Source organism: Pagrus pagrus (genome assembly GCF_965226575.1).
Source record: "Pagrus pagrus genome assembly, chromosome: 7".
In the NCBI taxonomy this organism is placed as follows: domain Eukaryota; kingdom Metazoa; phylum Chordata; class Actinopteri; order Spariformes; family Sparidae; genus Pagrus; species Pagrus pagrus.
Window position 1 is genome coordinate 29,135,890 of NC_140191.1, and position 24,833 is coordinate 29,160,722.

General features: G+C 41.3%; 2 protein-coding genes across 3 annotated transcripts; one reads left to right on the top strand and one right to left on the bottom strand.

The window, feature by feature from the left end:
• Window positions 1–239: 239 nt before the first annotated feature.
• Window positions 240–11,223, bottom strand: LOC311259779 (homeodomain-interacting protein kinase 2-like). 2 transcript variants are annotated; one of them, XM_084357109.1, is made up of 18 exons: window positions 10,876–11,223; window positions 7,083–7,293; window positions 6,639–6,830; window positions 6,364–6,545; window positions 6,123–6,246; window positions 5,524–5,634; window positions 5,308–5,388; window positions 5,078–5,226; window positions 4,630–4,950; window positions 4,263–4,487; window positions 3,950–4,044; window positions 3,706–3,863; window positions 3,183–3,461; window positions 2,930–3,001; window positions 2,079–2,145; window positions 1,825–1,914; window positions 1,055–1,452; window positions 240–954 (listed from the first exon to the last, which is right to left on the bottom strand). In XM_084357109.1, the coding sequence occupies exons 2-12, from the start codon at window positions 7,275–7,277 to the stop codon at window positions 3,769–3,771; spliced, it is 1,770 nt and encodes a 589-aa protein (XP_084213235.1). In that variant the 5' UTR covers window positions 7,278–7,293; window positions 10,876–11,223; the 3' UTR covers window positions 240–954; window positions 1,055–1,452; window positions 1,825–1,914; window positions 2,079–2,145; window positions 2,930–3,001; window positions 3,183–3,461; window positions 3,706–3,768. The 2 variants fall into 2 exon arrangements, with proteins under 2 accessions (XP_084213235.1, XP_084213236.1); XM_084357110.1 differs by lacking the exon at window positions 2,930–3,001.
• Window positions 11,224–12,130: 907 nt separating this feature from the next.
• On the top strand, window positions 12,131–23,768 carry LOC311259399 (homeodomain-interacting protein kinase 2-like). Its single transcript, XM_084356542.1, has 18 exons — window positions 12,131–12,501; window positions 15,843–16,053; window positions 16,296–16,487; window positions 16,581–16,762; window positions 16,880–17,003; window positions 17,457–17,567; window positions 17,703–17,783; window positions 17,864–18,012; window positions 18,100–18,420; window positions 18,563–18,787; window positions 19,006–19,100; window positions 19,186–19,343; window positions 19,588–19,866; window positions 20,344–20,410; window positions 21,928–22,017; window positions 22,406–22,805; window positions 22,898–23,200; window positions 23,595–23,768. Exons 2-12 carry the CDS (start codon window positions 15,859–15,861, stop codon window positions 19,278–19,280), a joined length of 1,770 nt encoding a protein of 589 aa, XP_084212668.1. The 5' UTR covers window positions 12,131–12,501; window positions 15,843–15,858; the 3' UTR covers window positions 19,281–19,343; window positions 19,588–19,866; window positions 20,344–20,410; window positions 21,928–22,017; window positions 22,406–22,805; window positions 22,898–23,200; window positions 23,595–23,768.
• Window positions 23,769–24,833: the final 1,065 nt, after the last annotated feature.

The following is a 24,833-nucleotide window of genomic DNA, read 5'->3' on the forward strand; positions in this document are numbered from 1 at the left end:
TGCTGTCGTTTCTGATACCTAATGTGTACTGAGCTTTGGCTCTTGTCTCTGTCTCATGTATCAAGTTATTAATTACAGCAGTTATGTTAAACACAGTTTTATGTATTCTGTAGTTACGATTTAGTAAAACTCCACTGTGAAAAAAAGATCATTTTGAAAAAACAAGCCAGCGTGATGCAACAGTTATTTGTGTATTTACCATGTAATTGCAGAAAGTGAATCATATTGAGATGATTAAATATAGTTTAAAATGTTTTACTTAAATGATGGCAACTATCTTATCAATCTATACATACATCTGTAAAACAATCTATACATAAATCTATAAGTACATCTATACATACATCTATAAATCTATACATACATCTTGTCTATCTACACACATCTATACATACATCTTGTCTACACATACATATACATCTTATCTATCTATACATCCAACATAAATCTATACATCTTATCTATCTATACATACAGCATAAATCTATACGTACATCTATACATACATCTTGTCTATCTACACACATCTATACATACATCTTGTCTATCTACACACATCTATACATACATCTTGTCTACACATACATATACATCTTATCTATCTATACATCCAACATAAATCTATATGTACATCTATACATACATCTTGTCTATCTATACATACATCCAACATCAATCTATACATAAATCGATACATACAACTATACATCCACCTATGCATCAATCCAAACATCAATCTTATCTATCTATATATCAGACTATACATTTATCTAAACATCCATCTGTACATCTATCTACACATCGATTGATCCATCTGCATGACATCCCAGAAGTCCACAGTGAGGAGAGGAGGGCAGCTGATGCTCTGCACTGGATGGACTTGGTGGAGGATCAAGCTGCTCCATCACCAGGAGATGCTCCACGTCCTCTGATTGGCTGGACTCTGTGTGAGTCCTGCAGAGGAGGACAGAGATGTGACTGCTGTTTCTAGAACATGCAGCCAGGAGGCAGGGCTTACACTGTACTCCTGTGGCAGGTGATACATGTTACTCACCTGCACGGTCACTGGAGTCTGTCTGTGCGGCAGCTGCACCACGGCTGTCCACTGATGTGTGCTGCGACAGGACCGGGACTGTCTGAGGGCGACGTGGTTCCTCCACGGCTCTCTGTGAGGTCGAGGCCTCCATCACAGCTGCCCGTGAGGTGGATGCCACTTAGACGCTGCTACACCAACAAACAAACAGACACACAGATCAGTCTTCTAAAACTTTAAAAACACTAACATAAGATAACTTTGGACACTGATTAGCTCAGTTGGTAGAGCAGACGTCCCATGTAGAGAGGCCTTGTCCTCGCTGCAGTCGTCCTGGGTTCAAGTCCTGGTCTGGGACCCTTTGCAGGTGTCACTCCCCCTCTCTCTCATCCTATTTCCTGTCATCTCTCAAGCTTGCCCTGTCAATAAGGCCGAAAAAAAACCCCGATTAAATTAATAAGATACCTCTTCTTACAGCTGCAGTAAACTACATCTGAATACTAATATTGGATCAAATGACATTCATTTGAGAGTCATCTGTAATGATCCTGAACTTTGTATTCATGTAAATGTTCGATGGCGCTGAAAAGTGTTGAACTACTTGAACTAAATACCTTGAAATACATTTCACACACACACACAAACACACACACGCGCACACAGGTTCTCATTAATGGTGTCAATCACAACAAACAACAGCTGGTGAAAATCAGTTTAAAAAGACTGATCATGAGAAAGTCACAATAAGGAGAAAAGTACATTTTGATCAAAAGTGTCCACAGCAAACTTACTTTGAGTCGGAGGTGCTCGGCTGAGGAGCAGCAGGGACATCAGGAGGAGGGAAAACTCCAGCTGGAGGAGAGTACAACAGCTCTCCATTCCTACATAGATAACAGATCAGTCAGATACACACATGATTAGACAATAGAGAGAGAGTATGTTTGTGTGTGTGTGTGTGTGTGTGTGTGCGTGTGCGTGTGCAAACTGAAGCTCTATAGCTGTGTGCACTGGTGTGTTTGCTTGCATTCATGTGTGTGTTACTTACATCATTGCAACACACTGCAGGTTGTGGTCGAAGCCTCCAGGGAGCCTCACCACTGGTACTTGTTATTCTGGAGACACAAACACACACAGAACAGGTTGTTAAGACGAGCTGCGATGGTGTCATGTGTCCACAAGGTGTCAGGATTTCCCCTCACAATAAATTATAATAAGTCTTTCAATGAGCAGCTGTCACATCTGTGGGGTTAAATCACACCTGGAGAGTCTACAGCATTCAGCCATGACATGTGTGCATGTTTCTGCTGAGGGACTGTGGAGGACTGAAAGTGCCAAAATGTCTTTTTTTCATTTATATAATCATTTTAAAATGTAATTATTTATTAAGGCATTTTCAATGCATTTATTTCTGTATTCTTTTCCCTTTGCGTTTGCCCCCCAGTTAAATCCACTAACTTAGTTTTTTCAGTTTACTTGCTTCTACATTTCACCATTTTTCCTCCATAATGCAAATCAGGAATAAACAAATAATGAAGTACAGAAGCACATTACACAATTATCAATTTTTGTTTTATTATAATTGATTAATGCCTCCATTCATTTTTCATATTATGTTTTTGTTTATTGAAACACATTCATTTCTTAATATATTTTGATTTGGCGGTTCCAGTCATCCATAATGCAGCATTGAATGAGTCCTAACTTGATTACAACTGTGGTTCACCGCTGACTAGCTATAAAAAAGGAAAAGGACAAAGTCAGATTTTGCTTGTGTTTGTCCTGTAAAGCTGTAACTGTTCCTGCACTGATATCCTTCTCCTACAGCACTAAACCTGCTGTCTGCTGCAACCAAACAGTGGAGATGTTCAGAGTGTGTGTGGTGAACCAGAGTCTTACTGTGTGTGGAGGAGCAGCAGGGTGACTGATGCAGGTATCACAACACGTACAAGGCCACCGATACGGCAGGAACTGTGGAGACAGAGAGAGAGAGACATTTAATAAACCCATGACACCCACCCTTAAAATGAACATTTTTCCTGCCTTCTTTTGCCACAAAGCACTGACCATTGGCAAATATCTGTATCAATGTATCAACAGACATTGATCTACTTCTAATGACATCTTTGCCTAATCATACTTAGTATCTCACCTGTGCCTGGATGTAAGCGTCTTGCAGTCATCCACCACGTCTTCTGACCGGACTGTGTGCAGGCACAGGCTCAGGCTGGGTGTTCAGTTCCAGCACAGCAGGGTCGGGAGGAGGAGGTGAAGGGATGGGTTGGAGGGATTGGTTGGTTGTCCAGTAAGTCAATAATGGCGTCCTGGAGAATGGAGGACATCTCCTCCCAACACACCCCTGATAAAACACGGTCAGCGTCTGGGATCATCTGCTCCATCTCGGCAGCTGGGATGATTGTCAGTGGAGTTTCTGGTCACACACATTGTAAAGAAGCTGCTTTAGAGACACTTGTACCAGGACTAACATACATAATATTCACTTAGGGATATATTGTACTTCACTGTATTTATGCGACAGCAGATATGGACAAAAAGTGATGATTTGTTACATATTCAACTATTTAACATACACGGCAGAACACTGATCAAATGATAAATCATCACTAACTAACAAAGCACCACCTTCAGGACTCACATCTCACACACACACTTACTTTGGGTAGTCTTTGGTGCACGGGGAGTGATCCTCTCATCCTCATCCATGTTCAGCATGGCCTTCAGGTACAACATGAACTGAAGGTCTTCCTCATCCAGGAGAAGACGCGTCTGAAGCGATTCTTCTTCTGATGCTTCTTCTTTGCCTCCATTTTTTCTGAAAGTCAAAAGGACATTAAAGACCTCTGCCGTACTCCAAAATGCACAGCAGTTCAGACACAAGTGGAGGTGACTGTTACTTACCACATGAGCCCGAGTCCTCATATAAAGAGGACTTCATGCTCCTTTCAGTGTTGGTCACTGAGGACCCTGACGTCTCCGTCAGGACAGATTGAAAACTGAAAACACCACAAAAAGTTAGTGTTATTCCTGTTATTGTCATCACATCATCATCACAAGCTGCAACAAGGAACTTTTCATTTTTGTTGTAAGTGAGGCTCCTGCGGACCAAAACCTCCTTTAATAAAGATCTTGATCTAGCTATCGTGTGGATATGATGTGGAAGTGACTGAAAGACAAAGGCAACAGGTTCTGATACTATTTTTCATCATCTCACCTGACTGCACTCTCCTGGTCTTCCAGCAGCGTGCGCTGGGCTGTCGCAGGCCGAACCAGGATCACACCTGATGGTAGAAATGTGGGAGATGGAGTGCAGTCGTCTGGTCGGACGTTAATGACGTCATCATCCGTCAGAGGAGGGGCAGCAGGCTCACAGTCAAGCGCCTCACTCGAGGAAGTGATGGCTGAACTTCCTGAGATCTGGAAAATGTAAGTCCTGCCACTGAACATGAAAATACACACACAGAATAATCCTGTTATTGTCATGACATCTTCAAGAATCATGTCTCTGCTATTATTTCTGGCGATCTGAACTATTTTCTCATCTGAGAAATAGGTGTTGTGACCAGAGGAAGACCTCTCACCTGACATTGCTCCCCTGACCTTCCTGCATCAGCGTGTTCTCAGCTGTCGCAGGCCGAACCAGGATCACACCTGATGGTAGAAATGTGGGAGATGGCGTGCAGTCGCCTGGTTTGATGTCGACGCTTTCGTCATCCTTCAGAGGAGTGGCAGCAGGTTGTGTGTCCTCGGCTGCTGCAGGACTATCCCAAGGAAGAGTGGACGGCTGCTTCGTAGTAAGAGCAGGGCGTCTTTTAGGACTCAGGACTGACATCTTTGGCCTCATCATCTTCTTAAGGCTTGTCTTGGACTTGTCTGTCTTGCGTGGAGGGCAAGCCCCATTGCTACGAAAAGACACGCTCACTGTTACACTGATGTCCCAGAAACACGACAGGACACTAATCAAATGATAAATTATCACTAACTAACAAAGCACCACCTACAGGACTCACATCCCACACACACACTTACTTTGGGTAGTCTTTGGTGATAAATGGATGAGTGAGGACTTCACAGGGAGTGATCCTCTCATCCGCATCCATCTTCAGCATGGCCTTCAGGAGCTCGACGCACTGCTCTCGCTCTGCGGCCTCAGCTTCATTATTTTCCTCAAGACGCATCTAGTTGAAGAAACAACGGTTAATCCACCATCATGAAAAGACAATCGATAATAGTGACAATGAAAGCTACTGCACACTTACTTCTTTGAGATCGTCCAGAGACTGGAGCTTGTGGTCCTTGTTGACACTGCTGAGGTGACATCTGAAATACTCGAAAGATGTCTGAAAGAAAGTTCAAAGTGTTTGTATCAATGCTCCTCAAAATCAGTCTGAATGGCCGACTGTTAAATGCTGGGAAACGTAACAAGAAAATATTCTGATAAAAGATTAAAGGTCAGAGAAGGTTCACTGTGGTACCTTGAGCTCCCAGCTGTTGGACTCAGTCCTCTTAAAGAGGTTCCTTGTCTTGATACCAGCATTGAGAAGGCGGTCCGCTGGCTGACCCAGGATATCAATGATGCTCTGCATCTGGAGATTAAACACAGCATTACATCAAAATATGCAAGAGGAAGCAAAATGTTGTTCTCAGGAGGGCAAAGTAATATCTGCCATAGCTCGCCATATCTGAATGGCCAGTTCTCGTCAGTTGGTTAGGTTTGTAAGGTTAGGCACGAGGAGCGAGATTGGTTGGGTAAGAATATCAGGGTCAGCCAATCAGAGGCAGAGTAGGGCAGGTCATCCTGGAAAGCTTCTGTTGTTTTTTTGACAACGTGCTAATGCTAAGACCTCCCATCGTAGCTAAGATACAAAGTTCTTTGAACCACTAAACATCAGATTGCTTCCTTCTGTCACACTCAAAGTAAATTTAGAGCATTTTTTTCATCTGTTTGAACAAAACACCAAGATGGTTTCTCATTCCCTATTTTCTTTAAATTTCCTTTTGATTCCCAGCTTAAGATTTCTCATTATGTGGGATGTATATGGACACTAATTAGAGAAAAACAACATAGACTTACTTGTGCATACTCAGAGCGTCTTGTGAACGGTAGTTTGCCACAGACCATAACGAACATCAGACAGCCCAGGGACCACATGTCAATGGCCTCAGAAAATGGACAGCCCAACAAAATTTCTGGAGACCTGAATGTGGAGGAGAAACATTACACAGGATGTTTACGCTGTCAGACTTGGGAAGGGAGCAATAAATGGTAAACTACTCACTCACTCCAGTGTAATAATATAAATATTGAACCCTACCTAAAAGCCAGTGGTTGCAGGAGCGCGCCCTGGCTGGCTTTCGATCTGGAAATGGCACCACCGAAGTCAATCAGCTTTACTCTGAAGGGTCGTGTTTGGTGATTCACCATCATGATGTTGTGGAGGTGCACGTCACCGTGGATCACCTCGATCCCCTTCAGCGCGTCGAATGCTGTGGCCATCTGAAAGTACAAGATCAGTAAGAATGTACCAAAGCCTAAAACTGACAGAGTGCTCAGTGCTTTGCTTCCCATCTGATGGTGCTGAGTTCATACCTGCTGGATGATGGTGCTGATGTCACTCAGACGCATAGGCGCAAAACTTGTCTTTTTAAGGTAGTCGCCTAGGCTGATGTCCAGCGCCTCAAACACGATTGCCTTTCCATGTTTGGTTTGAAAGTAATCGATGAACTCGACGATGTTGTGTTGGTCGAGTTTGAGGCGCTTGAACCGTCGCAGCATGGACACCTAGAGACACACGGCAAGTTTGACATGATTAGTTTTTTACAGTCAGTTAATGTGTTGACGTGTGAAGTCTTCATAATGTGGTGCTTAAAACTTAGTGTACAGATGAACACTATATCTTTAAATAGTGACGTTTGTAGATAGCTTAAAGTAGCTTAAAGTAAAAGGAATTGCTTGTTTGCACAAGGCACTTACTGCACCTCTGACTATACAATATCTTTTACAACACTGAACATAAATATCAACACCTCCCACCTCATTGATGGTGTCCTTGTCGAAGTATTTAGGAATCTTCACAGCCACAGTCTGCTTGATGTCCTTTTTCCAACATTTCACCACCTTTCCGAAGCAGCCCTCTCCCAGAACTTCCAGGACCTCATATCCGCTGGGGAGCTGGACGGGTTTCATCTGGGAAGATGAGGTGGACTCCTTGAATACACTGGAGCCCATTTTGTCTCTCAGAATACTGAAACAAAAGAGGTGAAAACAAGAAAAAGGAGAAGTTACTTTCATTCCCTTTGAAGGACCATAACAATGTTTCGGATATTGAGTATTTTTATTTTTGCTACCATCCAACGGTTTCTACCCCGTCAACGATTAGATGACACAAAACATGTTAAACCACCGCTTCAGGTCTTTACAAAGACAATCATGTATTTATTTCATATCCCATATTTCTGTGATCAAATGATCGTCTCTGTTTCTGAGCAAAATCAGGGGAATTTCCACTAAATGTTAATGATTTCTACAGGTATCTACAAATGAGAGCTTTCTATGAAAAACAGATAAAACCAGAATTCCCTGAGGAGGGTAATGCAGTGATAAATGTCCTAATTCAAGCTTATAAACACAAAAAACAATGTCTAAACTACACCAGTGTCTTCAGAGGCAGAAAGGGAACAATACCGGATATGTTAAAGCGAAATGGGAAAAAGAACTAGACACAGAAATGTTACAGGAGGCTTCCACAATAATATTAAAACTAGTTTGAGAGACAGAGATGAGTCTGATTAGGGTATTCATTGATGCATTTAAAGGTCTAATTAACAGAAAACCTATCTCCAGGATTTGTTCATCTTTACAACTGGAAAGGGGCATTTCCACAATGTATATTAAATCAAGATGGGAGACAGAAGCTGACATACAATGACTGAAAATGAATAAGTACCAGTATCTGTAAGACACAGTCAAAAACCTAAAGTTCAGTTATCTGGAGGGAAATCACCTGGAAAAACACCTTAAGGTTTTTCATTACTCCCAGAATAAAAAAATCAGTAATAAATCCAAATATGGCCATTGCTGGAGAATGTGTGGTAACATGTCTGCAGGTCACTGTCACATTTTTTGGGAGTGTCCTAATATCTCTGCCTACTGGACAGATGCAGTAACAGAGATCAGCTCTATAAGCGGCTCAGATCTTGATTTTAATGTCACTGTTATATATTTGGGGAATGTACCAACTGAGCTGGAAACAAAAATGGCCAGATATTTGCTACAAATACTACTAGCAGCTAGTAAAAAAGCAACAACCAGGAAATGGCAAAGTAAAGAGTCTCCAACAATCCTTGAATGGACAGAAATAGTTCAAGAAATGTACATAATGGAACGGTTAACTTTCTCTCTGAGACGTGCTGCTGAAAAATGTAAGAAATACTGGCTAAATGGAAATATTATTTGAGCCATAAATGATTTCTCTCTTATGTTTATATTTTGTTTGGAGGAGTGTCCTGTTCACTTCTGCACCTGGACCAACAGCATGGAATCTCAGTTATGGACATTTTAATATTACTCAAGTCATATGAATCAGAAGATCCCTTTCATGGGTTTCAAGGACTAACGGGAACATTGCAATGCAACCTAATCTTTTTTCCCCCCTTTCAGTTTTTTATAAAGCATTTCATTATACCCACGATGACCCTATCACTCCGTCTGTCTGTAATTTTCTTTCTAATTCTGTTCATTTGTTTGTTGTAATACGAAAACAAAAAAACACAATTAAAATAAAGTATAAAAACATAAATATTACAGGACTAAAATCCAACACACTTAACCTTTAAAACAACACAAAGTGGAGCATTTTTCCTTCTTTTGGGGCGAGCCGTGACAACAAACTCAGACAAACGAGATGCTCCGATGTGATTCAGATTTGATTCAGTGATTGATACTTTCTGTAATGACGCTGGTGACGTCTGTGTTATTTGAAACCAAAAAGCAGAAATGAACCCCTGAATGTTTTTTAGAGTTTGCACTCAGAGTTCATGTATTAACATGAATGTGAAGGATTCCTTTTTATATTGTATGAATTTATTTTATCAGTGAAGTTTTGAATTTTTGTAAAGATTCTGTCCAGTATGTGATCAAGAGTGTTGAACTGTATTCACTTAATAAACAGACAGAATAAATACTCAAAAAGTTCTTTGTTTGTGGTGTTTTTGTTGTAAATACTTTGTTCAAATAACAACACAAATGACAACAATCGTTCTCAGGAACAACACCTGAGAACGATTTAAAAATGTTGATTTGAAAAGACGTTATTTACACCCTGGACGTGCGGTCGAGCTCTTGCACGCCAACACTTTTGTCTCAGCAGCTACAATGAAGATTTGAGGTTAATAAAGTGTGTAAATAACATCTTTTCAGATCAGTTTGTGATCTCGGGGCTTCTGCAGACTTGGATTACACCAGACGAGCTGTACGGAGACATGTGATGTTTATTTGGTTGTTTTTCAAACCAGCGTCAGTCTGCTGTTCTGAGGATTGAAGCCTACACTGTCAGTCCCCATAAGAGTCCATGTTAAAATATCTTTCCAGCAGAAATAAACATGTTTACAGCTGGTTTCTGTAGATTATTTATCCCTTCATCTGAACTTTTATACAACTCACTGCTTTAAATTATATTAAGGTTTAAAGTTATGCTCAATTAAGGGCGTCATCAGGCAGTGTGAACTGTCTGCTGCCTCACCTCAGATCATTCAGTCACTGATCTTCACCTCTCATTGTGTTTGTGCTGTTGGAGCCTTTTTAATTCAGATACTCTTTACAAGTTACATTACAGATGAGGATTTTACATCTAAAACCTGTGATTAGCTCATAAAATGTGATGCAGTGTTACAGATTTGAATACCAGTTGATTCATTTATTACAACAGTCTATCATGTAAAGTAAGTAGGCCTATCCTCCAAGAAAACAACCATTTGCCCGTTGTGTAACCATATCTGCCAAAACCTTTGTTGAGCACGGAACAGCGTGCGCCATCACGCAGACTAAACTGTGTATACCTTGATTAAAAAGCAGCAGTTAACAACAGGACTTATCCAAAATAAGCATACAATAATCTGTTCTTCTCAGCAGGAAAACTAATAAAGCCAACATGTTGTTTAGTCGCAAGTCATGCGTCCTGGAGGAGACTGTGGTGTGGACACAGGACGCCACTCTCATCTCTTACCAACCTTTTCAATACCAACAGGTCAAGTGCAAGCTGAGTGCTGACTGAGCACAACAGTGAAAATGCCTTTAAACATATGATCAACTGTGAACTTGAACTCTCTCAGACAACATATCCGGTTACACTTTAAGTTCAGTTTCAACAATTATAGCAGCAAACAGAGCTGCACACAGAGAGACGGGCCTGGTGTGTTTACACCTGCACGCGCTCATCGCCTCACGTTCCATCGACTCCAGTGCACGAGACATTATTTTGGCATTTTTCAAAAAAAAGGCCCAGCCGCCATCTTTTCCTCTAAATTTTCGACATTAAATATGTAAAAATGGATGCCCTCAAACAATAATAATAACAGTATTTTAAAATCACTTCACAACCGTGAACACATTCCTCACCTGTGGCGGGACTTTCAGCACATTCTTATCATCTAAAAACTTTTTTCACCAAGAAAACGTTGAGTGTCACCCAAAGCTAACTTTTTGTGAAAGGCTAGCTAAAATGCTATCAATGTCCCATCTGTAAATTCAACAATTTACCATGAGTACATTGTCAACTGAAACCCATTTCTACGCCTTTAAGAAGATGTGATAATTAAAGATGTCCTACCTGCAGAGACTCCGGACAGCAGGTTCTTCGCCACAGGGGGTCCACCAGAAACCACTTCTCCAGCAGTTAAAGGTGGTCCACGCTCTGCGCTAGTTGAGCTCCAGAAAAAAGTAATCCAAAAGGTTTGTGTGTGAAAAAGTGTTCAGGTGATCAGGTAAAATCCAACAGGTTAGGTTGACAATAATCTTCCAGGTGGTCAGGTTTAATCCAACAGGTTTGTTTGTGATGAAGTCTTCCAGTCGATCAGGTTTCCAGATTTCAACTTTCCAACAACAGATCCGCAGTAGGTCAACTTGTCAAAGTTTAATGTGCGAACAGAGAAATGGCCGCCGGGCTGCAGCTTTTATAGCTTTGGTCAACGTTCTGTTTCCATGGCCTTCAGCGACGCGCGTGCGTGCATACGTACGTGTGCGTGATCTAGTGACAGGTTCTCTGCAGCAAATTGATTTATTTAATTTTCTTGTCTAAAATGTCGTCATGCAATAATATGTCATTTAAATGTGTCAATAATGTAACTTCATTCATGCCAATAAAGTTTATTTGAATTGATAGATGTAAACTATTTATATCTCATAAATAAGATAAGATGTTCATTAAAAGAGGTAAAATGCATTTTACCTCTTTTAATGAACATCTTATCTTATTTATTTGTAAACATCTGTCACTCTGAAATGACATTTTAACATGTTTATGACAAAAAGTTTAGCCTTATAGAAATATATGTGCCATAATTAATAGATACATTTTGTTTTCTATCTCTTAATTTGACTTTTTATCTAATAATGTGACGTTTTATCTCATAATTGTAATTTTATCTCATAATTTTGACTTACAATTGAAATCATTTTTCATCAAGCTTAGTTTTCATCTTTTTTCTTCTTTCACTGGTGGAAACTTGCTTCCATACGATGTGGCGGGCTGGGGCTTCCAAAAGACTCTCTTCCTCTTTCTCTCTGGCTAATTATTTATTAATTATCTCTGTCCCTAACGTTTACTATTTTAGACACCCACAAAGTGAAGATTATAAGTGGAGCTCTTGTAGAAACACCTGCTGCACACTCCCACAGTTTACGTCTATCAATTCAAATAAACTTTATTGGCATGAATGAAGTTACATTATTGACACATTTAAATGACATATTATTGCATGACGACATTTTAGACAAGAAAATTAAATAAATCAATTTGCTGCAGAGAACCTGTCACTCGATCACGCACACGTACGTACGCACGCACGCGCGTCGCTGAAGGCCATGGAAACAGAACGTTGACCAAAGCTATAAAAGCTGCAGCCCGGCGGCCATTTCTCTGTTCGCACATTAAACTTTGACAAGTTGACCTACTGCGGATCTGTTGTTGGAAAGTTGAAATCTGGAAACCTGATCGACTGGAAGACTTCATCACAAACAAACCTGTTGGATTAAACCTGACCACCTGGAAGATTATTGTCAACCTAACCTGTTGGATTTTACCTGATCACCTGAACACTTTTTCACACACAAACCTTTTGGATTACTTTTTTCTGGAGCTCAACTAGCGCAGGGCGTGGACCACCTTTAACTGCTGGAGAAGTGGTTTCTGGTGGACCCCCTGTGGCGAAGAACCTGCTGTCCGGAGTCTCTGCAGGTAGGACATCTTTAATTATCACATCTTCTTAAAGGCGTAGAAATGGGTTTCAGTTGACAATGTACTCATGGTAAATTGTTGAATTTACAGATGGGACATTGATAGCATTTTAGCTAGCCTTTCACGAAAAGTTAGCTTTGGGTGACACTAAACGTTTTCTTGGTGTAAAATGATTTTAGATGATAAGAATGTGCTGAAAGTCCCGCCACAGGTGAGGAATGTGTTCACGGTTGTGAAGTGATTTTAAAATACTGTTGTTATTATTGTTTGAGGGCATCCATTTTTACATATTTAATGTCGAAAATTTAGAGGAAAAGATGGCGGCTGGGCCTTTTTTTTGAAAAATGCCAAAATAAACAACGTTGTTGTCTCGTGCACTGGAGACGATGGAACGTGAGGCGATGAGCGCGTGCAGGTGTAAACACACCAGGCCCGTCTCTCTGTGTGCAGCTCTGTTTGCTGCTATAATTGTTGAAACTGAACTTAAAGTGTAGCCGGATATGTTGTCTGAGAGAGTTCAAGTTCACAGTTGATCATATGTTTAAAGGCATTTTCACTGTTGTGCTCAGTCAGCACTCAGCTTGCACTTGATCTGTTGGTATTGAAAAGGTTGGTAAGAGATGAGAGTGGCGTCCTGTGTCCACACCACAGTCTCCTCCAGGACGCATGACTTGCGACTAAACAACATGTTGGCTTTATTAGTTTTCCTGCTGAGAAGAACAGATTATTGTATGCTTATTTTGGATAAGTCCTGTTGTTAACTGCTGCTTTTTAATCAAGGTATACACAGTTTAGTCTGCGTGATGGCGCACGCTGTTCCGTGCTCAACAAAGGTTTTGGCAGATATGGTTACACAACAGGCAAATGGTTGTGTTCTTGGAAGATCAGTGACTGAATGATCTGAGGTGAGGCAGCAGACAGTTCACACTGCCTGATGACGCCCTTAATTGCGCATAACTTTAAACCTTAATATAATTTAAAGCAGTGAGTTGTATAAAAGTTCAGATGAAGGGATAAATAATCTACAGAAACCAGCTGTAAACATGTTTATTTCTGCTGGAAAGATATTTTAACATGGACTCTTATGGGGACTGACAGTGTAGGCTTCAATCCTCAGAACAGCAGACTGACGCTGGTTTGAAAAACAACCAAATAAACATCACATGTCTCCGTACAGCTCGTCTGGTGTAATCCAAGTCTGCAGAAGCCCCGAGATCACAAACTGATCTGAAAAGATGTTATTTACACACTTTATTAACCTCAAATCTTCATTGTAGCTGCTGAGACAAAAGTGTTGGCGTGCAAGAGCTCGACCGCACGTCCAGGGTGTAAATAACGTCTTTTCAAATCAACATTTTTAAATCGTTCTCAGGTGTTGTTCCTGAGAACGATTGTTGTCATTTGTGTTGTTATTTGAACAAAGTATTTACAACAAAAACACCACAAACAAAGAACTTTTTGAGTATTTATTCTGTCTGTTTATTAAGTGAATACAGTTCAACACTCTTGATCACATACTGGACAGAATCTTTACAAAAATTAAAAACTTCACTGATAAAAGAAATTCACACAATATAAAAAGGAATCCTTCACATTCATGTTAATACATGAACTCTGAGTGCAAACTCTAAAAAACATTCAGGGGTTCATTTCTGCTTTTTGGTTTCAAATAACACAGACGTCACCAGCGTCATTACAGAAAGTATCAATCACTGAATCAAATCTGAATCACATCGGAGCATCTCGTTTGTCTGAGTTTGTTGTCACGGCTCGCCCCAAAAGAAGGAAAAATGCTCCACTTTGTGTTGTTTTAAAGGTTAAGTGTGTTGGATTTTAGTCCTGTAATATTTCTGTTTTTATACTTTATTTTAATTGTGTTTTTTTGTTTTTGTATTACAACAAACAAATGAACAGAATAAGAAAGAAAATTACAGACAGACGGAGTGATAGGGTCATCGTGGGTATAATGAAATGCTTTATAAAAAACTGAAAGGGGAAAAAACAGATTAGGTTGCATTGCAATGTTCCCGTTAGTCCTTGAAACCCATGAAAGGGATCTTCTGATTCATATGACTTGAGTAATATTAAAATGTCCATAACTGAGAGTCCATGCTGTTGGTCCAGGTGCAGAAGTGAACAGGACACTCCTCCAAACAAAATATAAACATAAGAGAGAAATCATTTATGGCTCAAATAATATTTCCATTTAGCCAGTATTTCTTACATTTTTCAGCAGCACGTCTCAGAGAGAAAGTTAACCGTTCCATTATGTACATTTCTTGAACTATTTCTGTCCATTCAAGGATTGTTGGAGACTCTTTACTTTGCCATTTCCTGGTTGTTGCTTTTTTACTAGCTGCTAGTAGTATTTGTAGCAAATATCTGGCCATTTTTGTTTCCAGCTCAGTTGGTACATTCCCCAAATATATAACAGTGACATTAAAATCAAGATCTGAGCCGCTTATAGATCTGATCTCTGTTACTGCATCTGTCCAGTAGGCAGAGATATTAGGACACTCCCAAAAAATGTGACAGTGACCTGCAGACATGTTACCACACATTCTCCAGCAATGGCCATATTTGGATTTATTACTGATTTTTTTATTCTGGGAGTAATGATACACCTTAAGGTGTTTTTCCAGGTGATTTCCCTCCAGATAACTGAACTTTAGGTTTTTGACTGTGTCTTACAGATACCGGTACTTATTCATTTTCAGTCATTTGTATGTTAGCTTCTGTCTCCCATCTTGAAGTTTTCTGTTAATTAGACCTTTAAATGCATCAATGAATACCCTAATCAGACTCATCTCTGTCTCTCAAACTAGTTTTAATATTATTGTGGAAGCCTCGTGTAATATTTCTGTGTCTAGTTCTTTTTCCCATTTGGCTTTAACATATTCGGTATTGTTCCCTTTCTGCCTCTGAAGACACTGGTGTAGTTTAGACATTGTTTTTTGTGTTTATAAGCTTGAATTAGGACATTTATCACTGCATTACCCTCCTCAGAGAATTCTGGTTTTCTCTGTTTTTCATAGAAAGCTCTCATTTGTAGATACCTGTAGAAATCATTAACATTTAGTGGAAATTTCTCTGATTTTGCTCAGAAACAGAGACGATCATTTGATCACTAAAATATGGGATATGAAATAAATACATGATTGTCTTTGTAAAGACCTGAAGCGGTGGTTTAACATGTTTTGTGTCATCTAATCGTTGACGGGGTAGAAACCGTTGGATGGTAGCAAAAATAAATATACTCAATATCCGAAACATCGTTATGGTCCTTCAAAGGGAATGAAAGTAACTTCTCCTTTTTCTTGTTTTCACCTCTTTTGTCTCAGTATTCCGAGAGACAAAATGGGCTCCAGTGTATTCAAGGAGTCCACCTCATCTTCCCAGATGAAACCCGTCCAGCTCCCCAGCGGATATGAGGTCCTGGAAGTTCTGGGAGAGGGCTGCTTCGGAAAGGTGGTGAAATGTTGGAAAAAGGACATCAAGCAGACTGTGGCTGTGAAGATTCCTAAATACTTCGACAAGGACACCATCAATGAGGTGGGAGGTGTTGATATTTATGTTCAGTGTTGTAAAAGATATTGTATAGTCAGAGGTGCAGTAAGTGCCTTGTGCAAACAAGCAATTCCTTTTACTTTAAGCTATCTACAAACGTCACTATTTAAAGATATAGTGTTCATCTGTACACTAAGTTTTAAGCACCACATTATGAAGACTTCACACGTCAACACATTAACTGACTGTAAAAAACTAATCATGCCAAACTTGCCGTGTGTCTCTAGGTGTCCATGCTGCGACGGTTCAAGCGCCTCAAACTTGACCAACACAACATCGTCGAGTTCATCGATTACTTTCAAACCAAACATGGAAAGGCAATTGTGTTTGAGGCGCTGGACATCAGCCTAGGCGACTACCTTAAAAAGACAAGTTTTGCGCCTATGCGTCTGAGTGACATCAGCGCCATCATCCAGCAGGTATGAACTCAGCACCATCAGATGGGAAGCAAAGCACTGAGCACTCTGTCAGTTTTAGGCTTTGGTACATTCTTACTGATCTTGTACTTTCAGATGGCCACAGCATTCGACGCGCTGAAGAGGATCGAGGTGATCCACGGTGACGTGCACCTCCACAACATCATGATGGTGAATCACCAAACACCACCCTTCAGAGTAAAGCTGATTGACTTCGGTGGTGCCATTTCCAGATCGAAAGCCAGCCAGGGCGCGCTCCTGCAACCACTGGCTTTTAGGTAGGGTTCAATATTTATATTATTACACTGGAGTGAGTGAGTAGTTTACCATTTATTGCTCCCTTCCCAAGTCTGACAGCGTAAACATCCTGTGTAATGTTTCTCCTCCACATTCAGGTCTCCAGAAATTTTGTTGGGCTGTCCATTTTCTGAGGCCATTGACATGTGGTCCCTGGGCTGTCTGATGTTCGTTATGGTCTGTGGCAAACTACCGTTCACAAGACGCTCTGAGTATGCACAAGTAAGTCTATGTTGTTTTTCTCTAATTAGAGCTGGGAATCAAAAGGAAATTTAAAGAAAATAGGGAATGAGAAACCATCTTGGTGTTTTGTTCAAACAGATGAAAAAAACGCTCTAAATTTACTTTGAGTGTGACAGAAGGAAGCAATCTGATGTTTAGTGGTTCAAAGAACTTTGTACCTTAGCTACGATGGGAGTCTTAGCATTAGCACGTTGTCAAAAAAACAACAGAAGCTTTCCAGGATGACCTGCCCTACTCTGCCTCTGATTGGCTGACCCTGATATTCTTACCCAACCAATCTCACTCCTCGTGCCTAACCTTACAAACCTAACCAACCGCCGAGAACTGGCCATTCAGATATGGCGAGCTATGGCAGATATTACTTTGCCCTCCTGAGAACAACATTTTGCTTCCTCTTGCATATTTTGATGTAATGCTGTGTTTAATCTCCAGATGCAGAGCATCATTGATATCCTGGGTCAGCCAGCGGACCGCCTTCTCAATGCTGGTATCAAGACAAGGAACCTCTTTAAGAGGACTGAGTCCAACAGCTGGGAGCTCAAGGTACCACAGTGAACCTTCTCTGACCTTTAATCTTTTATCAGAATATTTTCTTGTTACGTTTCCCAGCATTTAACAGTCGACCATTCAGACTGATTTTGAGGAGCATTGATACAAACACTTTGAACTTTCTTTCAGACATCTTTCGAGTATTTCAGATGTCACCTCAGCAGTGTCAACAAGGACCACAAGCTCCAGTCTCTGGACGATCTCAAAGAAGTAAGTGTGCAGTAGCTTTCTTGTCACTATTATCGATTGTCTTTTCATGATGGTGGATTAACCGTTGTTTCTTCAACTAGATGCGTCTTGAGGAAAATAATGAAGCTGAGGCCGCAGAGCGAGAGCAGTGCATCGAGCTCCTGAAGGCCATGCTGAAAATAGATGCGGATGAGAGGATCACTCCCTGTGAAGTCCTCACTCATCCATTTATCACCAAAGACTACCCAAAGTAAGTGTGTGTGTGGGATGTGAGTCCTGTAGGTGTCCTGTCGTGTTTCCGGGACATCAGTGTAACAGTGAGCGTGTCTTTTCGTAGCAATGGGGCTTGCCCTCCACGCAAGACAGACAAGTCCAAGACAAGCCTTAAGAAGATGATGAGGCCAAAGATGTCAGTCCTGAGTCCTAAAAGACGCCCTGCTCTTACTACGAAGCAGCCGTCCACTCTTCCTTGGGACAGTCCTGCAGCAGCCGAGGACACACAACCTGCTGCCACTCCTCTGAAGGATGACGAAAGCGTCGACAACAAACCAGGCGACTGCACGCCATCTCCCACATTTCTACCATCAGGTGTGATCCTGGTTCGGCCTGCGACAGCTGAGAACACGCTGATGCAGGAAGGTCAGGGGAGCAATGTCAGGTGAGAGGTCTTCCTCTGGTCACAACACCTATTTCTCAGATGAGAAAATAGTTCAGATCGCCAGAAATAATAGCAGAGACATGATTCTTGAAGATGTCATGACAATAACAGGATTATTCTGTGTGTGTATTTTCATGTTCAGTGGCAGGACTTACATTTTCCAGATCTCAGGAAGTTCAGCCTTCACTTCCTCGAGTGAGGCGCTTGACTGTGAGCCTGCTGCCCCTCCTCTGACGGATGATGACGTCATTAACATCCGACCAGACGACTGCACTCCATCTCCCACATTTCTACCATCAGGTGTGATCCTGGTTCGGCCTGCGACAGCCCAGCGCACGCTGCTGGAAGACCAGGAGAGTGCAGTCAGGTGAGATGATGAAAAATAGTATCAGAACCTGTTGCCTTTGTCTTTCAGTCACTTCCACATCATATCCACACGATAGCTAGATCAAGATCTTTATTACAGGAGGTTTTGGTCCGCAGGAGCCTCACTAACAACAAAAATGAAAAGTTCCTTGTTGCAGCTTGTGATGATGATGTGATGACAATAACAGGAATAACACTAACTTTTTGTGGTGTTTTCAGTTTTCAGTCTGGCCTGAGGGAGACATCAGGGTCCTCAGTGACCAACACTGAAAGGAGCATGAAGTCCTCTTTATATGAGGACTCAGGCTCATGTGGTAAGTAACAGTCACCTCCACTTGTGTCTGAACTGCTGTGCATTTTGGAGTACGGCTGAGGTCTTTAATGTCCTTTGACTTTCAGAGAAAATGGAGGCAAAGAAGAAGCATCAGAAGAAGAATCGCTTCAGACGCGTCTTCTCCTGGATGAGGAAGACCTTCAGTTCATGTTGTACCTGAAGGCCATGCTGAACATGGATGAGGATGAGAGGATCACTCCCCGTGCACCAAAGACTACCCAAAGTAAGTGTGTGTGTGAGATGTGAGTCCTGAAGGTGGTGCTTTGTTAGTTAGTGATGATTTATCATTTGATCAGTGTTCTGCCGTGTATGTTAAATAGTTGAATCTGTAACAAATCATCACTTTTTGTCCATATCTGCTGTCGTATAAATACAGTGAAGTACAATATATCCCTAAGTGAATATTATGTACGTTAGTCCTGGTACAAGTGTCTCTAAAGCAGCTTCTTTACAATGTGTGTGACCAGAAACTCCACTGACAATCATCCCAGCTGCCGAGATGGAGCAGATGATCCCAGACGCTGACCGTGTTTTGTCAGGGGTGGGTTGGGAGGAGACGTCCTCCATTCTCCAGGACGCCATTATTGACTTACTGGACAACCAACCCATCCCTCCAACCCATCCCTTCACCTCCTCCTCCCGACCCTGCTGTGCTGGAACTGAACACCCAGCCTGAGCCTGTGCCTGCACACAGTCCGGTCAGAAGACGTGGTGGATGACTGCAAGACGCTTACATCCAGGCACAGGTGAGATACTAAGTATGATTAGGCAAAGATGTCATTAGAAGTAGATCAATGTCTGTTGATACATTGATACAGATATTTGACAATGGTCAGTGCTTTGTGGCAAAAGAAGGCAGGAAAAATGTTCATTTTAAGGGTGGGTGTCATGGGTTTATTAAATGTCTCTCTCTCTCTCTCTCTCTCTCTCTCTCTGAACATTTTAAAATGATTATATAAACCTGAAAATAAGATGGGAAAGCAAATGAAAAAAAGACATTTTGGCACTTTCAGTCCTCCACAGTCCCTCAGCAGAAACAAGCACACATGTCATGGCTGGATGCTGTAGACTCTCCAGGTGTGTTTTAACCCCACAGATGCGACAGCTGCTCATTGAAAGACTTATTATAATTTATTGTGAGGGGAAATCCTGACACCTTGTGGACACATGACACCATCGCAGCTCATCTTAACAACCTGTTCTGTGTGTGTTTGTGTCTCCAGAGTAACAAGTACCAGTGGTGAGGCTCCCTGGAGGCTTCGACCACAACCTGCAGTGTGTTGCAATGATGTAAGTAACACACACATGAATGCAAACAAACACACCAGTGCACACAGCTATAGAGCTTCAGTTTGCACACACACACACACACACACACACACACACACACACACACACACACACACACACACACACACACTATGAAGGTATATCAATGTCAAAACAACCAGAGAGATGCGCAGCAACGGGTGTGTGCACGCATGAGAATTTTGTTATGCGTGCGCGCGTGCGTGCGTTGTTACGTGCAGACTGTATTTCACGCGTAACAAGAAGCTGCGTGCGTACGAAGCAGTGTGCGCACGTCTGTCTGTCACTGTTTGACAAATGTTGTCACGCGTTCACACACGCGTGCGGTCGCAGTTTCTGATGTGCGACCAGAAGTTGATCTGCACCGTGCGCAACACACCGCGTACTTGGACGCCTCGCGTAGTTGTTCTGTGTTCCATGTTCATCCAGTAGATGGAGCCATCGATCCAATACGAGATACAGACATACAGACTTTTACATGACATGATTCATTTGTTCCATGAAAACAGAGAAAGTGTTCTGTTGCTGTTTCTTTTACTTTGTTTCTCACATAAGACACAAAATCAATGACAAACATTTGTAAGTTAACCACGCCCCCCGCAGGTAATCGCTTCATTGAGAACTGCTGGGACCGCTGGAGAGGTGCGTTAGGTTTGTGCACCTGAACAGCTGCAACACACTCCCAGGACTTTTGTTGGGAGGGGCGGGGAGCACGCACTTTTATCAATGATCCACCGTCCTGGTCCCACTGAGGACTCGAGCAGCAGCGTTTTTTATACATACATATATATATATATATATATATATATATATATAACAAAAAAAACACTTCTCCTCCTTCTCATTCTTCTTTTATAATTCTGGCAGCAGTGTGTGGCTCACTGCTGCCTCCCCTGGTTGACGACACTTCAATAAAATGAAAAGGCCAACTACGCGAGGCGTCCAAGTACGCGGTGTGTTGCGCACGGTGCAGATCAACTTCTGGTCGCACATCAGAATCTGCGACTGCACGTGTGTGTGAACGCGTGACAACATTTGTCAAACAGTGACAGACAGACGTGCGCACGCTGCTTCATACGCACGCAGCATCTTGTTATGCGTGACATAGTTTGCGCACGTCATTTCCGCCTACATGTGAGCGTGTGACAAAAATGTTCAATTATCTTCATGCGAGCGTTAATGCGTGCGTTCGCATAAAAACGCATGAATGTTACACGTAGTCACTACGCGTCGTGTGATTACCGGCGTGCAGCAGTCATACGCGTGAACGTGCGTGTGAACGGGGGACCATTATAAGTCAATGAGGAAACTACATTACACGTCAGGCGCTGCTTGCTGCACAGGCGTCAAAGCACGCGCGTGTGACACGTTCAGTTGATAGGTGCGCACGCATTATGACACGATTCTACCGCCATACACACACACACACACACACACACACACACACACACACTCTCTATTGTCTAATCATGTGTGTATCTGACTTGTTATCTATGTAGGAATGGAGAGCTGTTGTACTCTCCTCCAGCTGGAGTTTTCCCTCCTCCTGATGTCCCTGCTGCTCCTCAGCCGAGCACCTCCGACTCAAAGTAAGTTTGCTGTGGACACTTTTGATCAAAATGTACTTTTCTCCTTATTGAGACTTTCTCATGATCAGTCTTTTTAAATTGATTTTCACCAGCTGTTGTTTGTTGTGATTGACACCATTAATGAGAACCTGTGTGCATATTTGTGTGTGTGTGTGAAATGTATTGCAAGGTATTTAGTTCAAGTAGTTCAACACTTTTCAGCGCCATCGAACATTTACATGAATACAAAGTTCAGGATCATTACAGATGACCAATTGTACATTTACAAAAGTTGTGACTCAAATGAATGTCATTTGATCCAATATTAGTATTCAGATGTAGTTTACTGCAGCTGTAAGAAGAGGTATCTTATTAATTTAATCGTTTTTTTTTTTGGCCTTATTGACAGGGCAAGCTTGAGAGATGACTGGAAATAGGGTGAGAGAGAGGGGGAGTGACACCTGCAAAGGGTCCCAGACCAGGACTTGAACCCAGGACGACTGCAGCGAGGACAAGGCCTCTCTACATGGGACGTCTGCTCTACCAACTGAGCTAATCAGTGTCCAGAGTTATCTTATGTTAAAGTGTTTTTAAAGTTTTAGAAGACTGATCTGTGTGTCTGTTTGTTTGTTGGTGTAGCAGCGTCTAAGTGGCATCCACCTCACGGGCAGCTGTGATGGAGGCCTCGACCTCACAGAGAGCCGTGGAGGAACCACGTCGCCCTCAGACAGTCCCGGTCCTGTCGCAGCACACATCAGTGGACAGCCGTGGTGCAGCCGCCGCACAGACAGACTCCAGTGACCGCGCAGGTGAGTTCACCTGCCACAGGAGTACAGTGTAAGCCCTGCCTCCTGGCTGCATGTTCTAGAAACAGCAGTCACATCTCTGTCCTCCTCTGCAGGATCACACAGAGTCCAGCCAATCAGAGGATGTGGAGCATCTCCTGGTGATGGAGCAGCTTGATCCTCCACCAAGTCCATCCAGTGCAGAGCATCAGCTGCCCTCCTCTCCTCACTGTGGACTTCTGGGATGTCATGCAGATGGATCAATGGATGTGTAGATAGATGTACAGATCGATGTTTAGATAAATGTATAGTCTGATATATAGATAGATAAGATTGATGTTTAGATTGATGCATAGGTGGATGTATAGTTGTATGTATCGATTTATGTATAGATTGATGTTGGATGTATGTATAGATGTGTGTAGATAGACCAGATGTATGTATAGATTTATGTATAGATTGATGTTGGATGTATGTATAGATCTGTGTAGATAGATAAGATGTATGTATAGATGTGTATAGATAGACAAGATGTATGTATAGATAGATAAGATGTATGTATAGATGTGTGTAGATAGACAAGATGTATGTATAGATGTGTGTAGATAGACAAGATGTATGTATAGATAGACAAGATGTATGTATAGATGTACGTATAGATTTATGTTGTATGTATAGATAGATAAGATGTATAGATTTATGTTGGATGTATAGATAGATAAGATGTATAGATTTATGTTGGATGTATAGATAGATAAGATGTATAGATTTATGTTGGATGTATAGATAGATAAGATGTATATGTATGTGTAGACAAGATGTATGTATAGATGTGTGTAGATAGACAAGATGTATGTATAGATGTGTGTAGATAGACAAGATGTATGTATAGATGTACTTATAGATTTATGTATAGATTGTTTTACAGATGTATGTATAGATTGATAAGATAGTTGCCATCATTTAAGTAAAACATTTTAAACTATATTTAATCATCTCAATATGATTCACTTTCTGCAATAACATGGTAAATACACAAATAACTGTTGCATCACGCTGGCTTGTTTTTTCAAAATGATCTTTTTTTCACAGTGGAGTTTTACTAAATCGTAACTACAGAATACATAAAACTGTGTTTAACATAACTGCTGTAATTAATAACTTGATACATGAGACAGAGACAAGAGCCAAAGCTCAGTACACATTAGGTATCAGAAACGACAGCAGGCTTTGAAGCCAAACACTGCAGAGGTTCATCAGTGGGAAAGTGTTTCATATACAAGGTGAACAAACAAAATAACACAAAAAAATCATGTCAGGGTGCTACTTCTAGCAAATATGAATAGGGCGTGTTAGCTACAGCACAAAAAGCTGTTAATGAGGTGTTCGTGCTTCGACAACACTTGCTGTAGATCATAAATATGTAATTTATATTATTGTATAGAACACACTTCTGAAAGTTGAGTCAATGGCTCGATGTTAGTAGCACATCCTTAAGAAACCAGCTCAAGTTTAGCGCCAAAGCAAGCCCAGCCATACACTACGTGGACAGACACTGTGATCTGTACAACATTTACCAATGTTCAAATGCTTGAAATCTATCATGGTGGTCAAGTCATACAGAAATGTAATCTACACTAAATGATGGTGAATCTGATTATTTAGGTCTGTCTCAGGCTAAATACAAAGTAGGACTGTTGGCAAAGAAACTAAAGGGATAGACGAAGTTCTAAAGATATCTGAGACAATGACCAAACTCAAGTACTTGTGACAAAACAGCTAAATGCTTCAACATAAGACTTAAGTATAGAAAAGAACCAGTGGTAACTGACAGCTTTTTTAAGCTCTGATAACCAATTAGTTCACTGCCTTGTCATGATATATACACACAGAGGGAAAAAAACTTTATATCAAACCTTTATCACAGAGGAAAACCTTAAAGCAAGCAGTAAATATACTGTTATTTATCATTATTTACAACCTAAAAGCTTCTCTAAACAGGTGTAAGCAGTTAATGATGCACGTTGTTAGTTATTGGACCACACAGGGACT